At 45.9% G+C, this 22738-nt stretch overlaps 3 protein-coding genes across 20 annotated transcripts; 1 reads left to right on the forward strand and 2 right to left on the reverse strand.

The window, feature by feature from the left end:
• Nucleotides 1–194: 194 nt before the first annotated feature.
• hmox1b (heme oxygenase 1b) lies at nt 195–2172 on the reverse strand. The gene is made up of 6 exons (XM_076043911.1): nt 2026–2172; nt 1800–1863; nt 1416–1527; nt 1111–1326; nt 749–1021; nt 195–625 (listed from the first exon to the last, which is right to left on the reverse strand). The coding sequence occupies exons 2-6, from the start codon at nt 1853–1855 to the stop codon at nt 437–439; spliced, it is 846 nt and encodes a 281-aa protein (XP_075900026.1). The 5' UTR covers nt 1856–1863; nt 2026–2172; the 3' UTR covers nt 195–436.
• A 334-nt stretch (nt 2173–2506) lies between these two features.
• Nucleotides 2507–13233, forward strand: LOC142899771 (uncharacterized). Of its 18 annotated transcripts, none has more exons than XM_076043649.1 (16): nt 3651–3950; nt 4362–4495; nt 4625–4663; nt 4740–4849; nt 4969–5175; nt 5260–5374; nt 5567–6807; nt 8071–8405; nt 8575–8685; nt 9776–9898; nt 10036–10396; nt 10510–10569; nt 10668–10966; nt 11086–11976; nt 12025–12104; nt 12153–13233. In XM_076043649.1, exons 8-16 carry the CDS (start codon nt 8073–8075, stop codon nt 12670–12672), a joined length of 2778 nt encoding a protein of 925 aa, XP_075899764.1. In that variant the 5' UTR covers nt 3651–3950; nt 4362–4495; nt 4625–4663; nt 4740–4849; nt 4969–5175; nt 5260–5374; nt 5567–6807; nt 8071–8072; the 3' UTR covers nt 12673–13233. The 18 variants fall into 18 exon arrangements, with proteins under 18 accessions (XP_075899674.1, XP_075899656.1, XP_075899664.1 ...); XM_076043665.1 differs by having other exon boundaries at nt 5021–5175; XM_076043577.1 differs by having other exon boundaries at nt 4625–4658.
• A 2342-nt stretch (nt 13234–15575) lies between these two features.
• Nucleotides 15576–22738, reverse strand: lyl1 (LYL1 basic helix-loop-helix family member). The gene is made up of 4 exons (XM_076043888.1): nt 22198–22738; nt 19983–21150; nt 18240–18334; nt 15576–17177 (listed from the first exon to the last, which is right to left on the reverse strand). Exons 2-4 carry the CDS (start codon nt 20633–20635, stop codon nt 16645–16647), a joined length of 1281 nt encoding a protein of 426 aa, XP_075900003.1. The 5' UTR covers nt 20636–21150; nt 22198–22738; the 3' UTR covers nt 15576–16644.

The raw sequence follows: 22738 nt of genomic DNA on the forward strand, positions 1-22738 counted from the left end.
TTAACATTATTTTGCTGCATAATATTCAGTAGATGCAATTTTTTCCCCCTCTGTTTAACGGAGTTCCACCATGTTTTTGTGGTCCAAACAGGACCCTCAAAGCTTGTACACTACAACATTGTAGTAGAGGTCAGACTGGGTTAAACTGGGCCCCACCCATGGTGAACCACGAAGGTTGTCAAAAACTACAGTCACTTGTTGGAAAAAGTACATTTTATTTTGAAAAAAAAGAAAAAGAAATGTTACAGTAATAAAAGTGCACGTGAATGTTTTGATAGAAATGTACAACAAAGTAAAATCAAATATACAAAACACTGGATATATTAATGTTGCTTAGTTCATGTACAAGAAATACAGAATTTTACATTTTGTAATTTGCATTACTAAAAGACTAATTTAATTATTACATATTTTACAACATTTTACAGAATAAAAGCTAGAGAATATAGATTCCCATCGTGACTGTTGCCACAGCTACAAAAAGTCCCACAACCATCCTGAGAAGTGGAGTATTCTTGATCAGGGTGCCTTCGATCTGCAGCTCCTTGGCTGTTCTGGATTGTGACAAACAAACCTGCGGCTGAGTTTCAGTCACGTTCAGCATTTTCTGTAAATCATCGAAGACCTGTGACAATGTAACAAAGAGAAATAAACCAAATGACTCTCTTTAAAAACAGATCACAACAGCAAAAAAGAAAGACCAATCTTTAATATTCAGCCGCTTTACGCATCCATCTCTGCTGCATACCTCAATATTGAGATCAAACGCTCGCACGGCCTCCTCGAGGACACCGTTCCTCTCCTCCTCCGTCAGCTCCACGCTGTTCATCCTGCTGCGGTAGAGCTGCTTGAAGAGGTTGGCACTGGACACGCCAGGGAAGGCAAAGAAAGATAAGCCCTCGCTGCTCTTCAGCCCCATGGACTTCTGGGCGATCCGACCGAGCACCTGCCCTCCAGACAGGTCACCGAGGTACCGGGTGTAGGCGTGAGCAATCAGGAATTCTGGGTTTTCCTGGCCAATCTGGGAAAAACCGAACAAAAATATTGTCATTCTTTAGATTAAACAGCTGAGACAGCGGTTTTGACAGTGCAGCTTTGAGTGAAACCCACCTGTCTGAGTCTGTGGCAGTATCTTTTAGTGGCTACAGGGACAACAATCTTTTCTCTCCACTCTTGGCCAAAGAAGAATCCCAGGTCTTTCTCGATGGCCTCCAGCCTTGCAAGTTCCGCTGGGAAGTATATGGGCGCAACACCAGGATGGTTGGAGTTCCTGTCCAGCTCTTCCTCCAAGGCCTGGTAGATCTCATACAGCGAACACAGGAGGAGCTAAGGGGGAGAGCATAGTCATACTGGTCATACTGGTGCTTAAGCAGTCATGGCAAAACTGAAATCATTAAGATGCTAAACTATCTTACCTTGTACTGCTGCATGCTGACTTTTCCTCTCTGGAAGCTCAGCATCAGCTCCGTGTTCTCTGCCCTGACGTGACTCTCCTTTGTCACCTTTTTGATCTGCTCTGAAAGATCCCTGCAAGTAGACGGTCAAGTTGTTTAATGACAAGAACGGTTGTACTTGTAGTTTGACATTGACCCCCCCAAAAAGTACAAGCTTTAGAAATACTGCGTATGTTTGCACATGTTTATCTTCACCAGGAGCTGTTGAAAGGCAACCAGCTGAAATACAGCTGTGCTGATTGGTAATGAGTGGGAGCTTCTCAAAAGTGAACATCACAGTGTTCAGTGTTACAGATAAACTTTTGAAACCAAGATTTTTAAATATAAATAATACTTTTCTTTTACCTGTCAGACAACGGTTCTGCTGTTGCTGGAGCTCTGTTTGGCATTGCTGTCTCCATTGTTTGCCCTGAAATGAGTCAATGACAGAGGTTCCCTTTTCTTTTCTTTTTTAGGAAAAACAACATCTCTCAGAATGATTGGCAACATTGCATCAGCATAGGAGCCCTGAGATTTAAAATATATATTTAAAAAAATAACAACGTTGATATTGTAATTTTATTTTACTCACGGATCAGAGATTCCTCCTTGCTCTAGTGTCTTTGTCTCAGCCCAGCTGTGTCCCCTGGATGTTGTTCCTTGTCTGCCACCACGACTCCCCTCCTTTTATACTTCCTTCCCGTGTCTCCTCCCACAGCAGCTGTGTAAAAACGGGAAGTCGGCACCACAAAGCCTCAGCTTAACGTGACGGGACAACTTTAGCGAGAACATTCGGAGGAGGGGCGGAGAGTTAACGTGAAGCAGCAATTGTGTGAGGAGCCGAGTCCAGAGGGAGGGATCATAAGACTTAGCATGAGTTGGGAAGTTTGAGCACCGCCCTGGGAAAAACAGGGAGGAGGGCCCTGCACTAAGCATGATGGTGCAGCTTTGGAATTCCAAAGTAAAACCACTGGAGAGGAGGAGGCGGGAGAGGAGGAGGAGGATGAGGAGGGGCCGACCCAGAACATGACCGAGTACGTTTCAAAAGCTGATGGGGAACACTGATAGCGCAGAGAGAACGGCTGCAATAGAATTTATCAGTGCGCACATCAGCAGTTCGAGACTAATCAGAAACATAAACTCGGTCAACCAGCTGATGAGTCCAACGTCCACGGAGAAAGTTACAGATGACACTGAAGACCCAGGCAGCTGCAGTTCTGTCAGACATATCGATCTGTGACCTCTTGAGATGAGGTGACCTCTGCAATTCACGGGCTGGAATTATGTGACAGTGGACGTGACACATTTCGCATAGTTAGCTTTGTAAGATATCGGACGGCATAATGTGATTCTGTTGATGGTGCGGAAGCTGAAAAATAAGAAAATCCCAAGAATTACGCTTTTACTGAAGGAGCAAAATGTATGGTGGATTATTGATTTGAAAACAAACAAATAAATAAATAACATAACATTGTTATTGAATTGCTGCTGCACTATTGTAGGAAAAACATTCACATTCCTTTACATGTTGTGAACAAATGGGCTCATCTGGTGTGAAAAAGTCAAGTCTCAACGAGCTGATGCAACGGGTTAAACATTAAATCCGTTAAAACTCAATGAGGTTACCATGACTCAGCAGAAAAGAGAAAAAAGAAAAAAGAAAAAAGAAAATCGACACAGTGCCCGGAAAAGAACACGAGAGGGAGACACGCGGATCGTGCACCTAAAGGTGACGAAGCAGGTTTTTTTTTTTTTGGTTTTTTTTGCGACACCATGTGACCGACAGAATCAGCGCCAGAGACAACAGCCAGCCAGCCGGGGCTCGGCCGTCAGACCCCCGGTGTGATTACGAGGTTGGACTGGAAGTTGTTCGTCTATTTGTTGAACTTGGAGACAGCCCAGCGTTGTTTAATAGGCGCTCGTTTTTAATCACGTTTGAACAGTTTTCAAGGTCTTTAAACAAGACCTACCGAACGCGGTATTTGTCGTGTTGTGACCTTGAACTTCCGAGAAAGTTGCTCACTGCCGCAAACAACAAACATTGCTAGTAAATAATAGCGGCAGTCGAGTTAAACTGTTACGGAAGAGGCTTGGTGGTGAGTAGCTGTGAAAAAGTGTAAAAGTAGAGACTGAAGGAAAACGTCACCTGAAGATGTCAAACTAAGTAAGTAAACTAGTTAAGTGACGAAGTATTTAAAGCGGTGCAGATTGAAAATAAATTGCAAATGCAATTTGCATGAAGTAGTGTCAGTATTGGTCACTGCATGTTGATTTAGGTTATTGAAACAACCTTTTACTACTATCAGCCACACAATTGAAACTGCTAGAAATAAAAACAGTGGATCCTGTTCCCCCACCCCAAGGGTTCTAGCTTTCATCTTGATGCCAATAAAAACGATTCAAAACGGCTGACAGTCCACCAACAGGAACACATAGGCTTCTGCACCGCAGGTGATCAGAAACATGCTAGGGGAACGTGATAAAAAAAAAAAAGGCTCAAGGTCTCAAGCACACAAGGTTTGAGTCGTTCCATGGATCAAAGATTATTCACACACAGCACACAACAGGAGTCAGTGGTTTTCACTGGAACATTGTAGCGCATCATTGTCCATGAATTGGTGGCTAAGTGGTGTTTGTTTTACAACATAACTTAGCTCTATCTGGGCTCAGAAGAACCCCCATTCATAAACCTCATTCAGTTGAATTCAGTACATAAAAATCAATGTGCTTGTAAAAAAAAATATATATATATTAAAAATGAATTTAGTTCAATACCTTAAAGCTGTGGTAGTAAAAGTGTGTGACTGGGCTTATTAACTTGACATTATGGCTATTCTGACTGGCAGTTAATGTTGCTGTAATGTTTTTTTCCCCCTGCTCTTTCATCTGTAAACAGAAATTTTATTTTGTTACTGTCCCTCCCATCAGTTTTGTCCATGGATGGTGAAGCAGGCCTGGTGAGTGCTGAGCGCTGGTCCTATCATTACTTCATGAGGGATGAGGATCAGCAGGGAGATCCTAATGTGTATTCTGAGGAATACCATGCCAAGAGTCTTAACAAGGTTGTCTGCACTGGTAGTTATATTTTTTTAAAGATTTTTTTTTTGTAGAAACACCACTTAACACCTTGAATTCTTATTTGTTTCTATTGTGACTTCTATGTTTTCTGTCACTTTATTGTCTTTTCCTAGGAACCTGAAGGTTTTAAAGAAAGGCAGCACTATTGTAAGGTGATGTTAATGCAGCTGTGCTTTCCCTTGCTGAATTCCATATGTGATGAATGATGTTCATCTGAATATCTCTCAGGTATAAATGAGACTGAGCCTAACCCTGCTTGCCCAGCGCCGCCTGGCTTTATTCCTGCTTCGCAAGCCTGTGAAAAGCCATATCACATGGGAATCAGAAACAGAGAAGAGGTTAGAAATTGAGGTTTAAGATAAAATGTGTTGAGGAAATAACAAACTTTGTTGCTATTAAGAACATTTAAAATGGTACGTCTTTCTTTTGAATGCATGATGCATATGCTGCCCAGCAGAGGGCAGCAGTGATTTCTGCAGCTTGCCACATCTCTCTCCCTGCAAAGCCAGAGCTGCCTGCTGGACTGCTGGGTGTATCCAGATGACCAACACCAGCTGGCAGCTTGTCCAGGTGCTGCACCTGCCACCACTGCATCTGCTTCCCTAACCCGCTGTCCCTGTGCTGTAACGCCTGCCCCTGGACATGGGTCCGAAAGCACTCTAAGGTTTGCATTAAATCCTCTGGCTGACACCTGTAGCCTTGATGGCTCTGCTCGCGTGCCCATCACATCAACCTGGGACTCTTTTAGGTCCACAGTGGGCAGTTCCAGCTGCTCGGAGAGGGATCCCGTCTGTGCAGCAGCTCATCTACACCTGTTGGGCGAGTCCTTGTGCCTCATTGGACTGCATCTGAGGACAACTGATGTGAGTTAAATGCAAAAATAAGACTTTGCATGTTCTGTTGCATTGCTGTTGTTCTGTTGTTATTATAGGCTAAAGGCAAATAGCAAAGCAGTACGACTTTCCCCCTTAAGAAGGTGTTGACATTATGGACTGTTACATTTATATTATTTATTTAGTGCATGGAAGCTAAACTTGTTCTTTTCTGCCGTGCAGAAACTGGTCAACATGTCGAGCAGTTGTTCTCTCCTGCTGGACTCTCTACTCTGTGCCCTGGCTCCTCTCATGTGCCTCACTGCAGAGATCCCAGAGCTGAGGAGCTGTACACAACACAAATTGGTGAGAAGCACAGCACTGTGCTATACGCTATATGTCTATATCAAAATCTACAAACTGACCTGAATAAACTGTTTTTATTAATTATTCATTTTAAAGGCTTCTACTTTGGAAAACATTGCCTATGTGATGCCTGGGATGTAACTGGTGAACAATACTTCAGATAGTGTCATTTAAAGACACCCTTAAGAAATATTTATTTATTTATTTTATTTTAGTATTATATATTTTTTTTGTTCTCAAATTAAGAAAATGCTTAGGGAAAAAACAGATTTTCTTTCTCACAGAACTATGGAAGCATATTTAAAATGTTTTGTTTAATTGAGAGATTTGTGTAGATCTGATTGGTTTTTCTAAATGACTTCCTTTTGTTTATTAAATACTATCTGAGGTATTTTACGCAATATTAAGTCTCGGCTTCCTTTTATTATATAAGATGTGTGCAATGTAACTTTATTGTTTTTGTAATGTGTATACATATATACATACTGTACAAACACACACACACACACACACACACACACACACACACACACTCACATTCACCTTTTTTGGCTAACTAATTATAAATCTAAATCTTACCCTTGTACAAGAACTTCAGTGGACACAAAGTAAATCAATTCAATTATCAGTGCTCAAATCAAATGTATTCTAACTTGCAAGCTCCTGTTAACCATAAGCAGATCATCAAGAAAATATTGCAATGTGGCCATAACTACTGCACAGTCTCATAATGCTGACAGCCGTGTGAAGCGAACTAATACCACAGCCTTATGTTTATCCATGAGTTTTGACACCTTTGGGTGTGTTGCATGCACTGAGGTGGAATGATTCACCTGCGCCCTGGGATACACCTCCTCCACCCCTTCTTGGAATGCTTAGCTGCCCGCAAACAAAAAAAACAAACCTGTTAAGCACAAGAAAGTGTATTCACAAATGTGTTCATGCATGCATGTGTTTAAAATTGGGAGTGGTGAGGACTGACTTCTCATGGGTAAGAAGAAGCTTTGACTGGCTGCACTTCCTGAAGGTGTCTGGTTGATCGTCTGAATTTCATGTCAGCGAGACAGCCGCTCACACACAGAGGACATCGGAGGACGACCTAGCCCTAAAAGAGCTGAGTAAGTACATCTCTACCAATGTAAATCGTAATGTATATTGAGAGAGAAATATTTATGAATATAGATATACATCATAGGTTAAAAGCACAAAAAATGTTGGTCTTGAACAAGGTATAAAAAGTTTAAAAGCAAGTTTTGGTTTATTTTAAAATCACGTTGAGATTTTCCGTTTCACATTTGAAACATCAGTGAGCTTTAATTCAACACAACTGGAAACTACCCAGAGCTGTTTGTTTCCTCTTAAACCACTGATTTCCATTGAGTAGCGTGTGTGCACAAAGTGCTAGTTTCACTTTATTGCTTAAATGTGCAGTCTTGACAATGCTCAATTTTTGTCCGGTTGCTTCAACACTTCTGCGTGTATTCCAAGCATCTGTTGAGTATAGAATATTTGTGACTGAAAAAAGAAAAAAAAAAGGTCAGTCCAGTCGAGAATGTAGTTGGACGAGACTAGTCAGTTGTGTCATTCACGGAACACGGGGAATAAAAGAGATGTTGTCTAAATAGGAAGCAAGAATGAAAAGTTCATTCAAGAGCAAGCTGCCAGAAGTTTTATGAGTTCGAGTCGACTCTTGTTGTACACCGACCGAGAAGGCCGATAAAAATGCTAAACTAGGAATTAAAGGTAATGAGGAAAAACTGTTTACCGAACAGACACTGGCATGTAGCAGAACGTCATATCTCATCTGTTTGAATCTAACATTGCTGATTTAAGATGGCATGCATGGTTATTTTTAGAATTTAATAACTGATGTCCATGAACATTCTGGAAACATTTTGTTCTCAAATGAATCAATTTAAATGTCCGGTGTGTAAGATTTGGCTTGATTTATAATTTTCATATTGGTAGACGCTTAATATAGTGGCCATAAATCCATTCATCAAAGTTGCTAATCGCAGTACAATTAAAGTTATTTGGTTTTTCATACCCTTAGAATGGATCTTATACATATGTATATATATGTATATATATATACATATACATATATATATATGAGACAATCAAGCCCGACTGTAATGAGGGTGAACGTTCGCATCTTCAAATAAACCAAAGAAGAAGGTGGACGAGGTATACGGGTTTGTGTGTGAAGGCCACTGTAGCTCTCTGGCAAACTCCAGAGGGGGAGGGAGAGTGAAAGAGCTGCAATCTGAAATGTTACCACTTGATGTTGCTGTTTGTTCTTAAAAATCTCTAAATATTACACACTTAACCTTTAAAACTAAATTGATGCATTGTATCTTCACCTGTCAATCGCTGTCCAGCCATGAGCAACCTGCAGAGAGGCAGTTTCGGTGGCTCCTTGCCTGCCGACGTCAGACTGGTCCTAGTGGGAAACATTGGCTGTGGAAAGACGTCGACGGGTGACAGCATTCTGGGCGAGCAGTCTCCCCTTCCCCCCGGTGGCACCAGGAGCTGCCAGCTGCGCCAGGGGGTCTCCGAGGGCAAGAACGTGACCCTGGTGGAGGCACCGAGGTGGTTCTGGTTCGGTGGAAAGATGGAGGACAGTGTGAAGGAGGAGACGGAGCGGGCCATGACGCTGGTGGAGCCCGGTCTACACGCTGTTCTGCTGCTGATCCCGGTTAACCAGTTCACAGAGGTAGGTGGCACTAGACACTTCCCATTGCACAGCAATACCGCTGCAATACCTGATGAAGGGTGCAGGAATTCTTTCTTTGCTTTTGGATGATGGAGATGTTACAATTTACATTCAAGTTAATATTATTGAAATGGAAGGTTCCCTCAACTGTTGTCCCTGATGTTCCCAGATGGAGGGTCGGATTCCGGCAGCGCTGAAAGAGATGTTTGGGGACGAGGTGTTGGATCACACCCTGGTCCTGCTGACCTGTGCCGACTACCTGATGAGAATCTCAGTGCAGGTATTTAAGCTGTGCTCACTATGCTGTCACTGTCACCGTGTCCTCCATACCTACGCTGTTGTCCCTCGACGTGGTTCTAATTAGTTTTTATATAAAACACAGATTCATTAGTGTTTCAAAGAACCTCAGCACTTCATTCATTATATTTTAACAAAATATTGATTTAATGCGCTTGCTTCACCACGGAAATTTAATACCAGACATTAAAATGGTAAATGGTCTGCACTTATATAGTGCTTTTCCAGCACCTTCACGGTCCTTTACAAAGGCCTCTCATTCACCCACACATTCATACACCAATGGGTGGTCGCTGCTATGCAAGGCAGCAGCCTCCCATTGGAAGCAATATAGGCTTAAGTGTCTTGCCCAAAGACACAACGAGGGACTAGGATGGAGAGGGATTTGAACCGCCAACCTTTCAGTCATTGGACAACCCACTCTACCTTCTGAGCCACGGTCGCAATTTCCAGGAAGGACAGGACAGATTGTAATCTATGCAATGACAGCTGAATAAAAACAAAAAGACAATTGCTTGTTGTTCCGTCTCATTCAAAAGTAACTTGAGAACAGTAATTATGTGTTTAACAAGTGTGAACCCGCTAAGTACTAAGAAAAAAATCATTCAAACCCATAATATATTTCATCAAGTTGCAATCTTTGGGTTTTTTGGGCTTTTTGAATCTGCAGATTAAAACACAGAGTTTTATTGCTTTCTAAGAGTGTGTGCTGAAGTCCTCCATGGCAACACTAGTCCAGTTTCCAGCATTGTCATTGTTATAGGGTCAGCAACCCAATATCCATAATGTAAAGACAGAGAAAAAAATTCTAACCAAGTTTAACATGCTGGGATATTTATGTCCATTGGGGAGAAATGTAAGAATTAACAAGTATTTCTTAAAAAAAGGGACAATTTCTGTCTGTCTTGACTGAGTTTTACTTCCATTTGACACACACACACACACACACACACACACACACACACACACACACACACACTCTCTCTCTCCTTCTTCCTCCAACATTCCTCCAACCTGCCAGATTTTGAATTGTCAGATCAACTCAGTGTTAACATCTGATTAACTCTGCACAGGATTATGTGCAGAAGGAGCAGGCGGGCCTGAGGCAGATCATTGAGGATTGTGGGGGAAGATACCATGCCATCAATAATCGCCAGTGGCAGGACAGGGAGCAGGTTCGACAGCTGCTGGACAAGGTGAGGACTCGGCAAAGGATGATAATCCAGATATATAACTTTGATGTGATGTGTAAAACTGACACACCCCTTGTAGTAGAATAGATTACTCTCAAACCCTGATTGGTTCAGTATGTTTCCTTTGTGTACACTTACAGGTGGACAACATGGTGAAACAGAATGGGGTGTTCCACAGGAAAACAGCCCAGGAGAGAGAGATGGAAAGAAGGGTGAAAGAGAAAAAACAAGAACTCATGGAGTACTACAAGACACGGCAGAGGGAAAACGTCTCTTCTGCAACCGGCACAGACACGAAACCGAAGACAGGTGTTAACAGGGGAGAGGAACGCATCGCCTCCTCACCTCTCAGCAGGAGAGAGGGAAGGATGGAGACGATGACGGATGTGAGCCAAGTGTCTAACAGTCTTTACTCGGTTCCATCAGCAGAGAAACGTTCATATTCAGAGGAGTATTACGAGAAAAAGGTACTGAGTGCAGCCAGCAGCAGACAAAACGAAGGTAAATGCTAGTCGCACGAAGCTCTATACGCTTTTGCACATCCGTTTGTTCTGGGTTAGGATTTGAACAGAGAAAATCAACTGTGGCCGTGTTTTGCTCTTTTGCGACTGTAGAGGGAGCTGAGCTCTCACAGATCCCCGAAGTAAAATCCTGTGAGCGGCAGACCTCCACTTGTAAGTCACAAACTGACTCATTGTGTCACCAAATATAGTCTTCACTTTTCTTTGAATTACAAAATAATTTTCCCCTTCAATTTTCCACTTATTTTCAGTGCATCACAGAATCAACAGCTCGGAAGACAGACCTCAGGAGACGTCCTCTGCCTCAGCTCCTGGAGCCCCTGTCTTTTCCTCCTCACCTCCTCCTTCTTCACCCTCTTCCTCCTCGCACTGCTCATCTGCCTCGCCCTCCCCGGAGCTGCGCCTGGTGCTTCTTGGGCGATCTGGATCAGGGAAAAGCGCAGCTGGCAACGCCATCCTGGGGCGGGAGGAGTTTGAATCGTGTCCAGAAAGCCTCACGGCCATCACTCGGGAGTGCGAGAAAAAGAAAGCGTCGGTGGAAGGCAGACGGGTACGTTGCTCAACAGATGTTTTGTGTGAAAAGCAACGCGACAAAAGACTCTACCGTCCTACCACATTCTACCATCGGCAGATCCATACAGCGTGCCTTTTTTGCTCTCCTGCCTGCAGGTGGTGGTGGTCGATACCCCCGACTGGTTTAACTCCGAGAAAACAGCCGAGGAGGTTCGAGCGCAGATCTCCTCCTGCGTGACTTTGTCCAGTCCCGGTCCTCACGCCTTCCTCATGTGCGTCCCCGTGGACCAGCCTGCAAAGACGGAGCTGCAGGCCCTGAGGGCCCTCGAGTCTGTATTCGGCCCTGACGCCGTCCGGAGACACACCATCGTCCTCTTCACTTACGCTGATCGACTGAAAGAGGCGGGCAAAGCAGGGAACGACAGCGTAGAGGCGTACATCGCCGGCCAGCGGAGCGATTTGTTAAAGATCGTAGAGAAGTGCGGCGACACGTTCCACATCGCGGATGCAAACGGGGGTCCGAGGCAGAGGGCCAACGTGGTGGAGCTGCTGGACAAGGTGCAGCAGTTGGTGGAGGAGGCTGGAGGTCGGTGTTACTCCAATCCCGCTTTTCAGGAGGCGGAGATGCGGCTGAGGGAGAGGCAGCTGGAGATCGCCCGGCAGAAGAAGGGCGATAAGCCAGAGGGGGAGAGGGCGCAGGACGCCCCGCAGCCCGGCGGCTCCCAGAAGCCGGTGCTCTACCCCTACATGCAGCCCCTAGCCGAGGCCGACGAGGAGGAAGTGAGTGAGGACGAGATGGAGAAAACGAGGGCAGAGGCCGAGAAGAGCATCAGGACAATGAACATCGAGAGCCTCCCCCAGGTGGCGCTCTCCTCCGCGTCGCCGTCCCTCCTCAGCTCCGTCCTGGAGAAAGTGAGCGGGGGCTCCAAGAATTGGACCCAGATGCTGTCAGACAGCTCCGTGTGGGTCAGCGACAGAGCCAGGACGGTGAAAAACAGCCCCGTGTGGGGGACGGTCGGCAGTGGAGCCCAGAACCTCCAGAAGAGGGTCTCTGACAGCCCCGTGTGGGGGAAGGTGGGCGCCGGCGCCGGGCACGTGTCCAAGCTGGTCGGGGACAGAGTCCCCAAGGTGGTGGTGGACGGCTCGGCCTGGGTGGGCTCCGGGGCCAAGGCGGCGGCGGCCAGTCCCGTGTGGAGCAAAGTAGGGTCCGGGGCCAAGATGGTGGCGGATGGTTCGATGCGAGTGAGCTCCAGCGTCGGGGCCGGAGCCAAGAGTCTGGCGCAGAGCCCCATGTGGGGCAAAGTGGGCTCAGGGGCCAAGAGCGGAGCCAAACTGGTGGCTCAAAACTCGGTGCGCCTGGGGAGCGGCATCGGCAGCGGGGCCAAGAAGGTGGCCCAGAGTCCAGTGTGGGGCAAGGTGGGCTCGGGGGCCAAGGCCAGGGCCAAAATGGTGGCGGAGAGCTCGGTGTGGGAGAAAATTGGGACGGCGGCCAAGAAGGCGCCCAAGGTGGTGGTGGCGGGAGCGCTGATCGGTCTGGTGTTGGGAGTGCTGCTGGGGGGCGCGATCGGAGGGGCCGTGGGGGCCGTGGCCGGGTCGGCCGTGAGCGAAGTGGGCCGGAGGAAACTGGGCAAACAGAGCGCACTGGAGAAGGCAGAGGAAGCTGCTCACAATGTGGCCAGGAGGGAAGAGGACAGCGCGGACGCCCTGCTGAAACGGGCAGAGAAAGCATTAAAAACTGAGTAAATGTTTCAGTGTATGCACATAGAAAGAGTTGTCTCTTTTCAATAGTTACCACGTTTAATTAATATTGAATTTAGAATACGTGTTCTGCACGTAAAATCCACATAGGAACGCTGTTGCACAACTTTTTTTGGAATTTCTTTTTCTTCTATAAGTAGACTAACACTGAATTGCAGAGCTTTAGTCTTGATCTGGTTATCTTTTGCAGTGATTTAAAAAAAAAAAAAAACTTACAAAGACTACATACAAGTTTGATTGTAATCTCTGATAATGAATGAGTTTCTACTCATTCTGCAGCCTCAGTGGCAACATTCACCTCGCGGATTTCACTGCCTGAACTAGGTAAAACTATTCTAACTAGATGACTTCTTGAAGTCATCTAGTCAGCTCACCGTCGCATGCAGGGGGCAACCGTGGTCCATGATACTGCTGTCAGTAATTAAGGAACTTCTTCTGAGGCTCACAGCCCAGGGGCCAGTGTTCAAGGGCTTTAAGCTGACTCAAGGTTTAACCTTGTGTGTCAAGATGAATGTAACATATATGTAATAAAACTTACAAACTTCTCATTTGGATTGTTTGATTTTATTGGACTTTCTGTCTGTTCACGCATCACCGAAGACCTCTGCGTCTATTTTCTTTAAATAAAATCCTGCGAGCTGCTGCGGTGACCAGCCAGTCCTCTCCTTGTAAACTGTTCGGTCCTCGTGTGACCCTGACTTGTGCGTGTGAATGGGCGTGACTGTGACAGCAAAGGGGCACAACGGGGGGGGGGGGGGGGCAGTCGTGGACTTTATCTCTGAGTCCCAGGCTGTGAAAGCGTCACCAACACGGGTTTCAGTGTATCACTGAGGGAGCAGAGGCCGTGACGTTTTGCATAATGTGGCGTTGAAGCAACCTGCAGATTTTTACCTTTTTTTCCCCCCATTCTAATGTACGGTAACCTTTGACCTCAAAGAGAAGTGGATTGGACAATGTAACCAGAGCATCTGTAGACATTGAGGTGAAATTTCATTTTTGGGCGAATGATCCTCATGGTTACCAATGGTCTGAGGTATGTTTATTGTAAACCTTTTTACACACTCTTGCTCTCTTTCTGTATAAATATATGTCTATATAAGCACACACACAGACACACACAGTATTTATGTATGATGTGTATACAGTATAATTGTATAGTATGTATGTGTGTATGTATACAGACATATACATATATATATATATATATATATACATATACAAAAATCTATGTATTATACATGTATATACATATATATGTATGAATATATACAAGTATATACACACACATTGATACGTTTTCGATTTGATTCGGTAATTTTGACGTTTGTTCATATGTTCATATACACAGCACAGCTTGAAAACCTTACACAAAACTCTACTCTGTGCAGTTTCGTAATTCACCATTTTAATAAGGGATTCCTGCCTCGCCTGTGGTTTGTGAGTGCAGCCGAGGCGAGAAGAGGAGGACAGTGTTGTGAAAGCAGCTCTTCCTGTTGTGCGGCCCTGAAACCGGGTGCACGGGTTCCCGGAGCATCCTGGTGGCTACATTCTGTTTCTGTTCTTCCCTTCTCCTGTCTCCCTTGTAGCCGTTGCCGCCCCCCCCCGACGTATGTCCAAACACCCACTGACACACACACACACACACCACCGCCGCCCCTCCTCCAGGAAACTCGTTGGCCGTCAATGAGACAGCACTAACTGTCGCTGCTTCCTGGAGGCGGGCAGCGCCAGCGGCAACCCTCCCAACGCAGCTGCGACTCGGCTCGCCCAAACCTCCGACTCACACAACGGCCTTCCGCCGCCACCGCCAGCGAGCCCAGGACCACCTCTCACCACAGTCCCACATCCACCCCGACCTTCCTCGCACTCAACCGCACCGCCATAAATTGTTGCTGTTGCGTAAATCTGTTTCTCGCTGTACATCCTCAGCAGCTCGTGGGCAGACACGCACATGTACATGCACACACGCACGCACACAGACAGTGTTGGGGGAGTAACGGGTTACATGTGACTCTGTTACGTACGTAACAAAAGAAAGACAATTGTATTAAGTTACATTACTGGAAAAAATGTCTGACATTACAGTTACTTGTGGAATTATTCATTGTTACAATACCATTTTTTACAACAAAAAAAAAGCTGCTCTTTATGTTTGATCATTTTAGTTTGTTGCTTTGTAAGGTTTTCTCCTGCGCTGTGCTTTTCTGTTTCCCTCCACACACAAAGGCGTGTACTATTCTGAAGCTTCTGATTGGTTCTCCTGTCAAGTTTGGAATTGCAGCGCCCCCAACGACTTGCTTGCCAGTTGACTTGTCTCTCTCTGAGTGTCGCTGAAAGCTCAAAACTGTCACGTCCAGAGAGTTGAGAACATTTATTCAAAATTTAAAAAAAAAAAAAAAATCCACATTTAATCTAAAGTAACTACAGTTACTCTGCGAGTACTATATTAGTTGCTTTGAGAGAGTCAGTGAAATATTTACAACTACTATTGTAACATTTTCAATAGAGTAACTTGGAAATGAAACCAATTACATATGAAAAGCAGTCTTCCCAACACTGCACACATGCACACACACACGCACACACACACACACACACACACACACACACACACACACACCAGAATACTCGCTGGAAACCATCAGAAACGCTGTTTAAGTGTATTTACAGCAACACTACACTGGTTTTACACTGCTGCTAGGCCTCAGACCCTCCCAAGAACTACAACCCAACTTTCACACACAACAGAAGGGAGCTGTCAGTGATCACGTCCCTCTGAGGGCGCGCATTGTTGCCGAAACTTAACAAGCATGGCGAAACACTTGGATGTGTTGAGAAATCGTGCTGACAAAGTGCAGCCTCGACAGCCGCAATAAGAGGATGTTAAATAAGGAACAGTAAACTAAAACACACTTTATTTTTATCTGGCGTGTGTGTGTCACAATGCCTAGGCGGGGTTACTGAGCACAACCAAAAAAAAAAATAACCACAGAGAACATTTATCTGCTTTTCTAATGAAACCAAGGCTGTGTGCTGTCTGTTTCCATGTGCTGGTGGAGCATTGTTCAATTAGATGCACATTTCTTTTCTTTAGCAACAAGAAGAGCACTGCTGCAGCGGCTAGCACTGTCGCCTCCCAGCAAGAAGGTTGCAGGTTCAATTCCAGGCCTGAGGCCTTTCTGTGTGGGGTTTGCATGTTCTCCCTGTGTCTGCGTGGGTTCTCTCCGGGGTCTCCGGCTTCCTCCCACAGTCCAAAAACATGCATGTGAGGTGAATTGGAAACTCTAAACTGACCATAGGTGTGTGTGTGTGAGAGCAAATGGTTGTCTGTTTTCTATGTGGCCCTGCGATGAACTGTTTGCTGGTTCAGGGTGTCACCCTGGCTTCGCCCTATTACAGCTGGGAGAGGCTCCAGCAGACCCCTGCAACCCTGAGAGCAGGAAGCCGCGAGTATTGAAAATGGCTGGCTGGCTGGCTGGCTGGCTGGCTGGATGGATGGATGGATGGACGGACGGACGGACGGACGGGCGGATGGATGGATGGATAGATGAATGGAACAGCACTGCCATCAATGACATTCAATTTGGGGAAATTAACATTTTAATGGAGGAAGCTTTGTCTCCTCAGTCACAGACATAAATAACAGCCTGACATTATAAAATCACTCTCTACAATCACGTTCATTGCATATTTCATCCAAGCCATCAGTCGGCGTTGTGAAAAAAGTTGTAGCAAATTTGGCAAAGCAACACTTCTTAGGAGTTTGGAGACAAAAACAAAAGTATGTTTGAATATTGGGTTGTTCATGCCACGGCTCAGTTTTTTTCCTCCCCCCAAAAGTCAGCATTGTACAACACCAAGATCAAAAGAAAGAAACACGGAGGCAGGCAAAAGTCAATGCAAACAAAACCATCAGCTTTGTGTCGTTGCTGCATTCAGGCTCTTTGTCTTTCGGCGTCACCGCTCATCGTTGGCGGCGGAGACCATCCTCATCTGACCTTTGACCTTTCCCAGAATCTCATGCATCACCAGAGAGCTCTTGACCCCAAAGCTGGACTCGCTGTCCGTGTCGCCGTAGCAGCTGGACGAGGCGGGGGAGTTTGCCAGGGCGGAGATGGAGTCGGTGGAGCCCCTGTCTCTCCGGACAGTGGCCGGGTGGGCCGCCGTCACCGGGGGGGTGTCCTGGGACGGAGGAGGGGTGTCGCACTGGAAGAGAGGGTGGAGCTCCTCCTCCAACCCAGTGGGGGCGCCCTCGTCTTCCCCGTGAGAGTCCCTGCTGCTCTTGTCCTTGGCCTGGTCGTTCAGCAGAGTGACCAGGAAGTTGATGTACTTGACGGCCAGACGCAGAATTTCATTCTTGCTGAGCTTCTTGTCTGGCGGGTGCGTGGGGATGAGTTTCCTCAGCTCGGAGAAAGCCCCGTTCACATTCTGCTGGCGCCAGCGCTCGCGGCTGTTGGTGAAGACGCGGCGGGCTATTTTCTGAGGCGGGCCTGTCGGAAAGTACAAACGCACAATGAGTGAAGGCCTACAAAGGAAAAAAAAAAAGATTCACAAGGACGTTCTATGATAAAGGCAATCATGATCAGCAGGAGAGACAGAAGATAACAAGCCTTTCATTGGTTGGTTTGGTGTCACGTTTTGATGCAAGTTCAGCAATCTGTATCAATATTTTATTCTATGACGCAAATACTGTGAGAATGCATGTTTTCAACAAAAAATGTTGGGGAAGCGTCACCGCGCCCTCAGCCTGTAAGCTAGTAGCCATCTTCCCCGCAATGAGCAGCTGTCAAATCACAAGGGAGTGGGCTGTTCCACTGATAGAGCAGGTAGGGGAGGCTGAGGGACTGTTTTATAGGGGCTGTGCAGATCAAACTAGAACTTTTGACAAAACAAATCTTGTTTATTCTTGGAAGTTAATAGAGCAAGAATATCCTGTGGTACAACAACACATTAAGTCACTTCAAAGCTGCTCACTGCAACACAAGCTGCATTCGACAAAGTACAATTGCTATTTGCAGGTGTTTCCACTGAATGGCGTGAAGCGCATAAGTCACAATTCTCGTCAAATCTTTCAGGATGAGATTTTACGAGATTTACGTTGGCTTTTGTTTGTTTACATTTGTTTGCTGTCATGAATAGTTGTTATGTTTTTCTCTGTCTGGTGACGTGTAAATGCAGAAAAAGTGTTTTACATGACACATTTGCATCGCCTGTGCAATCACTGACTCTGACTGAATATGTTCACATCTGTGTTACGTAACGCAAAGGTAACATAGACAAAAACAGGTGTACTCTCCATTCTTTTACTTTCTATTAACTCGCCAGTGAGGTATGTGCATGCTGTATAAAGGAGCGAAAAAACAAACAAGCACATTCACCAACCAGCAATGCAATATGTTTAGTTACAATTCCTGCTTCAGTATGCCTCCTGGAACACTGACTAGCCTGCTGTCGCTGCTGATTTTTCACAGCAGTTAATGCTAATTTGAATCCAAACCATTAATTTTTTTATATATTAGAATGAAAAACATTCTGGCAAGACAGAAACTCACATTCACTGATCTCCATTTCAAAGTGGGAGGAGGCCCTTCTCTTGATCCGACTGCTGATGACACCATAGTTTCCTCCTGATGGACCCATGTAAGAGCTGCGCAAAAACATTTTTTTTCTATTACTGTGCCATTGATGTTAGTACATTGACAAATCCTACCACAGAACAAATTTATTTTGTTATTACAAAAATGATTGGCCAAACAGTTGTTTCAGCGCCTCTGTTTTTAGAGATGTTTTGTCAGAGGCAGGAAGCAATTAGCTGAGGTTTGATTGTGTTGGAGGCATTGATTGAGTGTGCATGCGCAGCGTTAGCCCAGTCTCATTAAGTCCCAACGCCGGTGGATTGTAGCTCAGGTGGCGTGAAATAGATCAATGCTCCCTGCTACAAAACAGAGCACGGAGAAGTGAGCCGAGATGCCCATCCCCAGACCTCCAGAACAGATGGTGGAGCCATAGATGTGGTGGCTGTTAAAGAAATGCTTGAACAGAAGCTGACACTTCCCTTTACAGAAGGAAACTGTGGAAAATCCTCTCTTGGAGCGTAGAATAGACTGAACAGTTGGAGGGCTTTGATAACGCCCGCAAATGATTTCTCCATCAGAGTGAACCAGAGTTGCCAGCTCTGCCAGTCCAAAAGGAACTTCTGTTCTAGGGCTTTTTTTTTCTTTCTTTTTTTTTGTCTGTTTGGCGGCTAAATTTAGATCCCAATTAAAATCTCACAACATAGTTTCTTGAGTAATTACTTCTCAAAACACATTAATGCTGCAACTCACGCTGAATAACTAAATATTGTGGCGGACATGTTCTACGTGTAAGTATCAGAAGCACACGACCTGCTGTTAACCTACTATGAGACCTTTAAGCACCGCACTTTACTGTCACGTCCCAACATTTGAGGTTTAGTGAGAACGATGTGATTTAGGTGGCTTGTTTCACAGGAGGATCATTTAAAGGCTTATTTAACCCATTCAGACCTCCTGGTCCTGGTCATACAAGCCTTTGGTTTTCAAACAATGTGATGGTCATAGACAGTTTTTTAAAAGGCAAATTATATCTTATGGTGGTAAGAGTTGAGCATGAGGGTAATACCATAATTCTACACACTATACAGTATACATCATTCTAGTGGTTTTGAGTGTCACCCAAAGGAGTCGCAGAAAATCAAAAGTTATCAAATAATTAATCCTAACAGTTAATTAACAGTGCTTGACTGATAAATCAGTATAGTATCAACACAAATGCTCAATGCAGTGCTAGCTATGTGATCCTTCAACACCTTTTACTTTTTATGACCCTCGAAGAATCAACTCACTGTCCTGTGATGCTGCGACCATTAAACGGGATGAGACTAAATTTCTGACAATATATCAAGTCCAGTCATCCAGACTTGAAACGTAAAGGTCCAGTGTGTAAAATTTGTCTTGTTGTATGATTTTTATATTGCTTAAAGCGTGACATGATGCCCACAAATACATTAGTAAAAGTGTATAGTCGCAGCACAATAAAAGCATTTGGTATCCTAAGAATGGTTTGCATATCTATAAGAATATCCATAGTTAAGGGTCTTGCTCCTAGTTAGCTGCCACCTTGCATCACCATTTTTTAAGAAACAGCAGGGACGGTGCCCTGAATACGAAACATGCTGTTAGGCGGGCTTCCTTAAGAATTTGACACAATGGAATTTTAACTCTAGAAAAAGTAAAGCTAACTTGGAGAGGTGACGCCAAAGAGGCAAACCTCACCTGGTGAAGAAGGGGTGGGGCGGCAGGTACTGCTGGGGGAACAGGGGTCCCGGCGAGGGGGTGGTGGAGGTTCCGGCAGCGGCCCCGGGGTTGCAGGGCAGCTGGGCCGGCCGCCGCTCCAGCAGGCTGGGGATGGGGTGTAGGGCAGTCAGGGGGGTGCTGCTGAGAGGGAGGGGGGGCTTGCTGTGGCCCAGGCTGATGACGGGGATGTGCGGAGGGAGAGGGGAGGGTGAGGAGCACGGGGGGAGGGAGGCGGAGGTGGAGGCCGGGGGGACCAGCGGGCAGGGGGAGGTCTTGGCCGGCGGCGGTAGCAGCGGTGGCGGCGGCGAGGACAGAGCCGGCCAGGACCCCCCCGCTGACCCGGCCGGAGCTCTTGGACTCCCCTCGCCCGCCCCCAACCCTACCGCCGCCTCCGTCTCCACAGCGACGGGGTCAGGGGTCGCAGTCGGGGTGCCACTGTCCTGCGACGGCTCCTCGTGCTCGGCCCCGTCGTCCCGGTGCAGCTCGCCGTCCGAGGATGTCTCGGCCCGGGGGGGGCTGCCTGCCTCGGCGGTGCTGCAGGACGGCGGAGAGGCAGAGGAGGAAGGGGAGGAGCGAGGTTGATCCTGGGATGAGGCAGGCGTGAGGGTGGAGGGGTCCAGCTTCTCCATCATGGTGGCACTTCTCCCCCTCCAGTGATGTCCAGATGTGTGATCTCGCTGCGATATCGTCTTTACGTGTGCGAGACTTGAACCATGACTTGTTCTGGTCTAAACTCTGGAGTTAATGCTGCATCACTCTGCAGCTCACACATGCTTCGCTGCTCCGCCTCTGTCCAAGTGTCAGTGTGTGGGTAGTTCTGATCATCATCCGAGGGTCGGATCTTCTAATGCTTCTGCTGCCTGTGTCTTGGATGTGAGAGAGGCTCGCAGTGTGGAGGTGTGTCCATGTCGGTGCTGCTGGTCTATTTAATGGACGGCTCTCTCCACCGAGCTGCCTGCAGGTGCTGCCAGGTTCCAGGTCAGTGGCTGCAGTCTGACACCTCGTAGGTCTGCGGTCATGGTGAACGACCAGCTGGGGGGGTTTCTGAAGCAGCTCCCTCGAGGCCGCTCGCGATGAATCGAGTCAAAATCCTTTAAAGTATTCAACACTTCCAAAACTGCTGCAGACTGGATGGGTATCAAAGAGTCTGTTGAACAAAAGACAAAGGCATGAGACGCACTCGGGATGTATTCACAGTCAGTTCTGGGAAGGATATGCAGAAGTGCTCTGAGGTGAAGATGAGCCGCAAGTGCAGAGAGATGATTACGTTGACTTTTTGCTGTTGGAGCTTTTACTCAGGGGAATCTGAGCTACAGTTTGAACATTTGAATTCTGCTTTATGAAGATGCCAGTTTTAATTGTGCACAACATCATCCCACCTGTCATGGATGCACGCTGGGTTTCACTCCTGTCAAGGAATAACTCTCTTTGTGATTTCTGGGGTTTTGCAAGTGCAGCTGTTCCTGTTTTACTATTTCCAGCAGTCACGACTCGAGTTCTCTTTTTCAAAATAATGCAAAGAAGAGACTCATAGCTTGACGTGTTTTCTCTTAAATCTAACTATAAAATCGTTGACGCGCCATAAATGTGCCGGTTAATTATGAAACCCATATAAATAAAGGGAGATGGTCATATTAAAAACAATTCTGAAAAAAAATATCTGTCATCACTATGGCAAAAATAACCTGTGAGCAGGCAGACACAGTTCTGTCAATGAAATGCGACAAATGTTTATGAATGTTATTTTATTTCCCCTGTTTTCTGCCCTACTAAAAACTTGCACATATTTTTACATTTCGTATTTAAGAATCTGGCTGTAGACACGTCTAAGTATGTGAAGGGTTAACAGTCGCACACTGTAAAACATATTGGTAGATTATTGAACAAAATGCATATATATGACAAGTGTATCCTGCCCCTCTATAAACTGCAAACCCTCAAATAATAGTACATATTATATATAATACATATTGCAATAATCTATAATGATCCCCTACAATGTATACTATTTAGAGAGACAAGAAGCTAACATTTGATTTTATCCTTATCCAATTATTGTGTATGTTAATTGTTCTATAGATAATGTACAGTATGGATATCAGATGTAATTGGATAATACAGAGACTTTGTTGTAAAGTTGGACTTAAAGTGCCACATAAAAAAAAAAAAGAATATGTGAAAATGAAATACTCACAGGTAGGAGAGATCCAGCTGTGGCTCGTCTGCTTGTCGCTCAGAACCCAGCGGAGTTGAGTGGATCTTTGGCGACGCACGCCGCTCTGCGTCCACCTCTCCCCCCTCACACATGCGGCAGCCAGTTAGAGCTCAGACTGCGTGATATCACTCAGGACGCCTCTCCACCGCTGCGCTGGGCTCACAGCCTCATATCGACTGGGATATTTATTCAAAAGATTTAACCAAAAAATTTTTTTTAAAAAAGCAGCGGAAGGCAGAGAGACGATGCAGGCGTACTTGCTTCTCTGTCACTCCTTCAAACCGAGTCCCATGCAGTCAGACAGTGGACGAGGGCGATGTGACTGTCCGCCTTTCACTCTCACCTCTCTGCCTTCATCACTCTCTCTCTCTCTCTCTCTCTCTCCCTCCCTCTCTCGCTCTCTCGCTGTCCTTCCTTCTCTCACCAAGAAGACACAATGCTCCAGCTGGTTGCCAGTCACAGAGCCGTGCCACTGGCTAACGCCGGAGAGGCTGGAGAGAAGCGGGCGGGCGGGGTGGGA

Source organism: Nelusetta ayraudi, unplaced genomic scaffold, assembly GCF_046127955.1.
Source record: "Nelusetta ayraudi isolate G7.1 ecotype Tasmania unplaced genomic scaffold, CSIRO-AGI_Nayr_v1 ptg000004l, whole genome shotgun sequence".
Taxonomy (NCBI): Eukaryota; Metazoa; Chordata; class Actinopteri; order Tetraodontiformes; family Monacanthidae; genus Nelusetta; species Nelusetta ayraudi.